This window comes from Barbus barbus (genome assembly GCF_936440315.1).
Source record: "Barbus barbus genome assembly, chromosome: 36".
Classification (NCBI taxonomy): domain Eukaryota; kingdom Metazoa; phylum Chordata; class Actinopteri; order Cypriniformes; family Cyprinidae; genus Barbus; species Barbus barbus.
The window spans coordinates 12,539,292-12,548,694 of record NC_136714.1 but is presented as its reverse complement, the minus strand read 5'-3'; the positions used below and the strand labels follow the sequence as shown (position 1 = coordinate 12,548,694).

At 35.7% G+C, this 9,403-nt stretch overlaps 1 protein-coding gene across 1 annotated transcript; it reads right to left on the bottom strand.

Moving 5' to 3' along the window:
- Positions 1 to 53: 53 nt before the first annotated feature.
- Positions 54 to 8,405, bottom strand: LOC306855693 (seipin-like). The gene is made up of 12 exons (XM_079394499.1): positions 8,301 to 8,405; positions 7,654 to 7,673; positions 7,101 to 7,486; positions 6,853 to 6,934; positions 6,439 to 6,582; positions 5,283 to 5,417; positions 3,481 to 3,578; positions 3,225 to 3,366; positions 3,055 to 3,136; positions 2,906 to 2,971; positions 2,159 to 2,224; positions 54 to 1,175 (listed from the first exon to the last, which is right to left on the bottom strand). Exons 1-12 carry the CDS (start codon positions 8,323 to 8,325, stop codon positions 976 to 978), a joined length of 1,446 nt encoding a protein of 481 aa, XP_079250625.1. The 5' UTR covers positions 8,326 to 8,405; the 3' UTR covers positions 54 to 975.
- Between the last annotated feature and the right edge of the window lie 998 nt (positions 8,406 to 9,403).

Genomic DNA, 9,403 nt, shown 5'->3' with positions numbered 1-9,403 from the left:
GCCTCCTAGTGTTGGACACTAAAAGAGTGACTGCCGATACAAGACGATGGATAAACTATTGCCTTCATGTCTGATTTATTTAAACCAAAAAGCAGATAAACATATGAAGTAAACGGAAAATACGAACAGTGTTCCTTTTATAATAGTTTTGACTGATAATCTCTATGCAAAAGAATAGAAAAAATATACAAGTAAATCTTTGGTTAAAGCAGACAAATATGCATGAATTTAATTAATTAAATAAATCTAAAAAATAAAAACACCATATACTTCCATAGTAGAATTAATATTCCATGTAGTTGGAATATAATTTTACATAGTAACATTAATAATTAAAATATTATAATAAAAGTTAATAACAAAATCACTATTATTATTTTAGTATGTTTCCCAAATAAATTATACTTCAATGTCCTCTTTTTATTTCTTATAATATGTAGCATGCTTCTCTTTAACAAAATATGTTTTGTTGTGCTGTAAAATCTGCTGTAATATAACTGAAATTGATTAAACAAATTGTATATCACAAGAAGTTGAATAGAACTGCTTAGCCGTGGTAAAGATGTTTGTGAGAACATCACAACGCAGAGGAATGCAAGGGAAATTAATAAAATGGAAGTGTTAAAACATTGAACACACTTACAGTAGTTACACATTACATGCAAAACAGATATTGTAACAGAACCACAGACCTCAGTAATGACAGGTTAAAGCATGACAGGACTCTCTAAAGGTGACTTTTAAGTCCAATAGTAAGTAATCAGCTAAAGGATAACAATAGCAGCAGAGCAGGAAAATATCTTTAGCTTCACATCAGTTCCACGAGGTAAACTGGTTTCCAAATGCATCTGAAATTTTTTGTTGTTGAAAAATGCGTTGCAAAATTAATGTTTCAAATATGCTAGCTATGAGTCACATATGTGCTATAATGTAACAGAATGCATGTGCGTTTGTGGTTGCTCCAGAGTTTGGAGCTCAGAGCCTCATCCAGGGTCCAAGCCTTTGTCTAAGGCTGGTGTCTGAGCACTGCGGTTGAGCAGTTTCTTCATCTTGAGTCCCGTTTCCCATTCCTGCTGCCCTCTGCTCATGATCTGGGTCCTCCTCACTCAAATGGGCCTCTGCAATATGAGGAGCCTCAAGGAAAATGGGAGGTTCATCTGTAGAGGAGTCCTGAGCTGTTGAAGGAAATATTAACCAGTGAATTGACTTGGTCTGTAAACCATATTTCTATCATGACAACTCTCGGAGGGTTTGGCATGGTAATGTACATGAAAAGGTTAATGTGTTTGATCTTGGTGGAATAGATCCTCTACACTGCTGCTGCAGCAGAGCAAGTACCGAGACTTGCTACTGCCAATACATCCACAACATGCTGCTGTGAGCATGTAAGAAATACTGCTGCTGCACATATTTATAATATATATATATGAAAACCTCCATTTATAACATACATGATTCACCCCATAGTGGATCTATGCAGGTGGAGCTGGGGAAGGTGGAGGGTTTCTGAAGCATGGCGCAACTGCTATGGCAAGCACTAGCCAAGTATTTGAATGTTGAGTAGCGAGCTCATTGGCTGCTGATACAAAAAGAACCAATCAGCTGTCATATGATGATGTCGTTACGTCAGATTGAGTTAGCCCTACTGGACTGCGCCATCTAGAGTTTCATGACAGAACTTTGGATAACCATTCAAAGTTTGGGGTCTGGATTTTTTGTTTTTTTTTGGAAAGAAATGAATACCTTTATTCAGCAAGGATACATTAAATTGATAAAAAATGAAATACATTTATAATGTTACAAAATATTTCCATTTCAAATAAATGCTCTTCTTTTGAACTTCCTATTCATCAAAGAATCATAAAAAATATAGCACAAAATTAAGAAGCATAATTGTTTTCATAATTGATATTACGAAATCAAAACTGAATACTCGTGGATACTGAAAACTCAGCTTTGCTATCACAGGAATAAATTACATTTTAAAATACACAATACTATTACAATTAATGTTTTTACAATAATATATATTTCACAATTACTATTTTACTGTATTTTTGATCAAATAAGTGCAGTCATAGTGAACATCAAAGACTTTTCAAAAACTCTTACAGACCCCAAAGTGTTCTCATTTTAAGTTTTAAGCTTATATTTTTACCAGCTTCATCCTCTTGCAGGTGATTCAGGTCCTCTGTCCCAATCGCACTAGGAGTGTCCAACTCACCTGCACAAACAAACATGATTCAATGATTCTTCACTGACATGATCACTGCATTTATTGCACAAATGTGCAAATGATTGCTACAAAGATCTACTGAAGCACTTTTATCATATTTACTTTTTGTTGCTGTTGTGTAATTTGTCTTTATATTATGCTGTTTACTCAATATGGTATTATTTTACTCAAAAATATGATGCATGGTCATGAAAGTAATCAATATACTGATTAATATGTTGAGTTATTCCAGTAGAATGTAAGTCTGAGGGCCTATCCATTGGGCAGTACAGGTGGTTTCCATTGGACTGTATCGGTAACCTTAAATAACCTTATGAACTTTGGGTGATTTCCAGAGTATGACAGGTAAACAAGTTTGATGTATGACTCATGTGACCACCTTACTGGCTGCGGAATAAAAGGTGGCAGATCTGGCCAAATTCCATCATTAAATAATTGGCCAGGTGGGCTGATAAGAAATTGTGGCAAACCAGATAGGCATAGCCAATTAAAAACCGGAACTACCAATTATGGCAAGAAAGAAAGATATGAAATTGATGCGCAGACAGACAGAGGATTGGATTCAACGGCTGTTATCTCGGCCTCATCTGGAACGCTGCGTCTTAAGCTTTATTGACAAATTTGAGAAGACCATTGCTTCTTTCCACAACACTGCACGCTCTTACTCACCTTTGTTTCGAACAGTTTGTTTTGGTGGACCTGCTGCTTCACTGCTATCTCTTCCATATGTCATGACTGAGAGACAATAGAAGAATTGCGTATTATTGACTGATCTGTTTGGTTGACATGATCATGTGTGTGCAGTTATGTGTTCTTACTAGGAGTGCTGGCGGATGAGTGCATGCGTTTACGTGCTTCTTCCCTCCTCTGCTGAAGTCGTGTTGAGTCTCCCATCATCACCTATGCATGTAAACAGACTTCTGGAATGAATCCAATGGAAGTGTGACAGCATGAAGGTTAAATAGATTAGGCAGACAGATGGCCTTACCTTCACTCTGACCTGCTCGGGGGGATAGAGCCCTCCCCAGATGAACTGCAGGTAACTGAAGAGCACAATGACACTTAGGAAGGTGAAGTTACTCGCCACCCCAACGATTGCAGACATCACAGGGAAATTATACAGGAGGTATCTGTAGCAAAAGAGAAAAACATTATAGGGTTGTCACGGGGAAAGTCTTGAGCTGCATCACTTCAAGGAACATGTATAGTCAAATAAACTGATAAAACCAAACCATGTCAAATACCTAATGCCAGTGAAGTAGGCATGGATCCTGAGCTGGGCAGAATAAATCTGGACTCTGCGGGACTGAATCTCGATCACAGCACCAACAGCAGGCTGGTACTGTGAAGGACGGATCAATATAATGCATGATTTTCTAATACAAATTTTAGATTTAGATACAGTGCCCTCCATAAGTATTGGAAAAGTAAAGACAAAAGTGCTCTGTTGGCTGTGGAGTTAAGACATTTGCAAATATGATTAAAAGATGAATATGAGACAAAACTACAGAATATCACATTTTATTATTAGCCGTTTCAACACATGTTTTACCAAATAAAAAGAACAGCACTTTTAGAGTTCATCCCACTCATTGATGTGAGCATAATTATTGGGACAGTTGAACATAAGGCAGATATAAAAGATTAAAATCTATTATTTAGTTGCCGATCCCTTGCACACAATCACAGCAGTGAGTCTGTGACCCATAAACATCACCAGACTCTTGGTCTCATTCTTTGAAATACTTTTCCCAGCCTTTAATGCAGCCAATTCCAATTGTTGCTTGTTTTGGGGAGTTTCTGCCTTTACTCTCCTCTTCAGCTGGTGAAATTCATGTTCAATCGGATTTAAAACTGGAGATTGACTTGGGCAATCTAAATCTTTCCATTTCTTTGCCCTTATAAATTCCTTGACTGAACTGGCAGTGTTTTGGGTCATTGTACTGATGCAATATGAAGCACTTCCCAATGAATCCGGTGGTATTTTCTTGAATATTGGTAGGCAAGATGGTTTTGTACCCTTCTAAATTCATTCTGCTACTGTCATCATACATTAAGTCATCAGTAAAGTTGAGAGGCCCTGTGCCAGAGGCAGCCATGCATGCCCATGCCATGACACCACCTCCACCATGCTTTACAGATGAGGCTGTATGCTTGGGATCATTGCAGTTCCCTTTTTTTCTCCACATTTTTGCTCTCCCTTCACTTAGATAAAGGTTCATCTTTGTCTCATCGGTCCATAAACACAGTTCCAAAACTCTTTTTTTTGCATCTTGCTGTGTAGCATCTGTAATTCTGTGACAAAGTCTCCTGAGGACAGTAGATTGTCAGAGCATCACCCCAGCTTTCTGGAAGTTGTTGGTGATTTTACAGACACGTCTTTTAGGATTCATTTTCACAGCTTTTATGATTTGTCTGTCATCAACTAGTGTTGTTTTCTCAGCTGATCAGGTCGTTGTTGGTTACTGGTGTCGCTGGTGGTTTCCAAACTCTTGATTTCTCCATGCCCTTTGTTTTTGCTAGAGCTCTAATTGACTTCCTCTTTTCTTTTAGCATCCAAATTGCTTGCTTTTCTCTCAAAGTCAGCTCCATCATCTTCATCCTGGTTTGTGTGTGTCATCATCGAATGCAAGATTCAGAATACAGAAGTAATGGATATAACTGATACGACACATTCCCTGCTTTTAATATCTGAAGAATTAATGCAACAGGACACAGCTGATCACTTAGAAAGACCTGTGAGGCAACTGTTCCAATACTTATGCTCACATCAGATAGAGGGATGAAACTCTAAAAGTGCTGAACTTCTTAGCTGGTAAAAACATCTATGTGTTGAATCACCCAATAATAAATTGTGATATTCTGTAGTTTTGTCTCATATTCATCTTTTAATCATATTTGTAAATGTCTTGACTCCACAGCCAACAGAGCAATTGTGTCTTTACTGTTTACTTTTGGAGGGCACTGTATGTACTTTTGACATGAATAGTCTGAAAAATGTCAATGGCACAATTCTGTCAGTCTTGTTCACATTTTACAAACTTACAAGGTCTGATTTGAAATCTGGGCAGAGCTCCACCTCGATGAGCTGTTTCTGCTCAGTCACACCTGTGAGCAGGAGGGGTGAGAAGAGCAGCGTGCTCATGGTCTGCAGCAGATTAGAACGGTAGTGCAGCATCGTCTGATGAAGAAAAACAAGAAACAACTAAATATGAGGTAACGGCCATGTACTGACAGGTATTGTAATATAAAAGGTTGGATGTAGGTCCACATTCCATACTACCAGTTAAGTGCATCTAAAACAAAAAAAAATTAAAAATTAAACCAAATAAAAGTTTGGGACTTTTGTCGTTTTTTTTAAAGTTTCTTATGCTCTCCAATGCTGCATTTATTTAATCAAAACTACAGTAAAAACTCAATAATGTGAAATATTATTACAATTTAAAATATATTTTCTATTTTTATATATTTAAAATTATATTTATTTTGGTGATGGCTAAGCTGAATTTTCAGCATCATTAGTCCAGTCTTCAGTGCCACATGATCCTTACAATATGATCCTTAATCAATAATATACTGCTTGGATGCTCAAGAAATGTTTCTTATTATTATCAACACTGAAAACAGTTATTTTTGTGGAAACAATTATACATATTTTTCAGGATTCTTTGATTAATAGAGAGCTCAAAAGAACAGCATTTATTTGAAATAAGAAAGTCTTTACTGACACTTAATTATTTTAATGAGACCTTGCTTAATAAAAAAAAGTGTTCATTTTTTCTTCTTCTTCAATAAATAAATGACTAAGAGCTCATTTTGAACTGTAGTGTATAGGATATTTAATTGTGCATACACATTTTCTCTATTTTTATATTTTTCCATCATCTAAAGCTCACTTAAAGTACACAAATAATATAAAAACACAAATAACTGAATAATGCTGTTAAATGTTAGAATGTCAAAATGAATATCCATTTTTCAAACTGTACATTTTAATGTTGTGATGCCTAAATTCACTTTTACCACTTACCAAAACTGATCACATTATTGGTTTAACAAAATTTTAATTCAAAATTTTAAATATTATATTATAAAATAATATAATATATTATATTTAAATATATTTTATGTTTTTAACACCTGTCTTAACAACCAAAACAACATAAACAACATTGAATTTTGCGAGAGTTGCATGCACTCACTGAGCGGGCCACCGACTGAACGACTGTCCCATGAGTGGTATAGCAAGACATTTTGACCATGAACATGCCAAGCTGTTCATTAACAGGAGATTCAGGCATTTCCAGCTCCAGAGAGATCCTGTAGGCCTGACCAGACATCATCACCTACCAGAAAGAGTCAAGCATATTTACAAAACTAGCTTTAAATAGGACCAAAAATAATTTTATATACTCAACCTGCATACATTAGTTATATAATACACAAGTATTATTATTTTCTTGTGTATCATTAATGGGCTTGTTAGATCATGTTTACAGCAAAGCTTTAAAGGATATTCACTGCACGTATAATTAGCTAATTTTGGAGGAACCTGTAAAACATGCCTATAATTTGTGTAATTAATTATAATTTGATTATAATTATAATTTGTCTACCTGGTCTCTTCCATTCTTCAAAAGTGAGATGTTAGCCATGGGGAAAGAACAGAGGACTGAATCTGAAGCATCACAATCTGTCCTGTAAGAGTTGAAACAGAGGGGAGAGGAATCAACCACAATGCAATGTGAACTCCAACAGTATTTGTGCATTGGACCAAACTAATTAAGAACTCAGTCGTGCGCAAACAGGCCATTGTAAAAAAACAAGACAGGAATGTTCCTGATCAGCCCTGACGAGTCTGTACCTGTAGTAGAAGTGCACTGGTGTGGAGAAGCTGACACTGGGCATGTAGGAATAGTAGAAGCTTCCATACAGGAAGATGGAGACCCACAGAAGAAGCACCAGGACACAGAACAGGATGGCGGCCCTTAGAAGTGTCCTGCGAGCTCTTAGAAGGGTCACCGCTGCCACATCCTGGAGCCAAAGCAGCAACGGCCCCATTGCTGCGCCCATAGTGGGCAATCCTTCGCTATTACGTCCAAACGTGGGTCCTGTGATGTCACGCTGTCTACCCGTCAGCCCCCCCGCTGCAGGCAAAGGGGTCTTTCCCTCTTTATTCATGCAAACCACCTCACACGCTATCCAGTAAAATGTCCAGTCTGCATCACTACATCTAATAAATCTTGTTATCTATAGTCAGAATTAATGGTTTGAAAATAAAGGGGGGTTAAAAGCACATGATACAAATTTGACCAAAGTCACATTTGGATCTAGTTGTCTTTAGAACTCGTTCTGTGACTAAAGACATGGTATGCCAGCTTTTTATCTGACAGTATGAATTTGCTTTTCCAGCTTACTTCTGATGTTGTGTAGTGCCCTAAAAAACGAGAGAACAAATTCAGACACGTTAATTATATTATAATTGCAAAGTAATTACAATAAACATTAATCAGCACATTTATACTTTTTTAGGATGAAGACATGACAAATAATTCAAAATGAATAATCTTATAAACATCTCAAAATACTAAATTGTACTTCCAACTGTATATTTAGTTGGTCAGATAAAAAAATTTGCACTATATTTTTTACTGTTTATACACATTTTAATATTCTCAAATAATCTTATATAATTTTAAGTACAGCTTAACGTAAGTACATCTTATATATACAAGATGTATGTATGTATGTATATATATATCGTCCTCTGTGAACCAGAAACTGAATAACTAATGTAGCATAACGTATTTTGTACATTTGACAGTCTGACACGAATCAAAGCAAAAAAAAAACAATGCGGTAAACTAGGAAAGAATAAAACCCCAGGATAAGATGATGTAACTTACCGTGGTCATTTTAACTTGTCCTTTAACTTACATACAATTGTAGTCTCTCTGAACTGGATGTTAAGTGCCTCCCTGTCTCCCTTCCGCAGTTTTTATATCTTACACTGATGTCTTTATCAGTTAAGTACATTACATTGAAATATAAACCGCACACTCACCTTCTTTAATGTGAAAATACGCCATGGACAAATAAATATTTCTGCTTCAGAATACACTGATGAACAACTCCAGTGGACCGACCCCTTCCCTTTCCTCTGTTATGTGCTAGAGTGACGCATAATTTATGCATTTCAGGGCAGAGCATTTGATCTCTAAGTCATACTTAGTCAAAAAACTGAAACGAATGTTTGTCACGCACTATCTATAGATCAGAGAAAAGCATCCATCTGTTTATCTCAGTGGCGCCTCTGCTGGTGTGACAGAAACACGTACGGCAACAGAAGAGGTACAAAATACAAGCTGTGCGATGCGTTTGCGATATTTAAAATATGTTGTTGCTTTTTAGTAAATATTCCATCTTTCTTTATTGCAAGAAAAGAAACATCCCCACACTGGAATACAATAACATAAAACAAAAAGGAAAGGTCTGTATAAGATACAATAGCATGACCACTGCGAGATAAATAAAATAAATATATCTTTCTTCGAAAAGTTTAAATTACATTTGTACTAAGGAGGCAGATAACAACTTAATTATCCCGAAGAGGTTTAACCAACTGTAGAATAATTGAAGCAAAGTCTGTTCCTCAACTTTGCAGAATACACAAATGTTAGCGCAAATAATATATCTATATCTAAATATAATAACAATGACATAACAATTTTTTTTTTAATTAAAGTAAAAATGTAATTAAATTATTAGATTGTCTAAAACCACATATTTTTGTTATATGAAGAGGCATGTTTTGTTTATGGAGCAACCCTAAGAAAATGTATATTCGTGACTAAAAAAACTATGTTTTATATAATAATAATAATAATAGCCTGATATTAATAGTAGTAGTAGTAGAAGCCTAGTAAAGGTTACAGGGAAAGTGTTTTAGTCTTTTTACTTGGTTGCACCATTTAACATTTGATTAATTAAATTTCACATTTGTTGAAAATGGTATAATCTTTTTTCAAAATGTATAAGGCAAACATAAATAAAACACATCACATTTAGTCTTTTTATCATCTAGGACATATTCGTTGGTACTGAACCAAAAATCAAAGACACATTCAATTTAATGTAGCTGAGCATCATTAAGAACCCTTTATTCTT

What these genes read in the sequence shown, in the direction of transcription:
- LOC306855693 (XM_079394499.1), bottom strand. Translation starts at nt 8,325, where the DNA reads ATGGCGTATTTTCACATTAAAGAAG. An exon ending in CCAGTGCACTTCTACTACAG is followed by an intron (nt 6,935 to 7,100) that starts GTACAGACTCGT and finishes CAACTCTTACAG; the next exon opens with GACAGATTGTGATGCTTCAG. An exon ending in CTCATCCGCCAGCACTCCTA is followed by an intron (nt 2,972 to 3,054) that starts GTAAGAACACAT and finishes ATTGTCTCTCAG; the next exon opens with TCATGACATATGGAAGAGAT.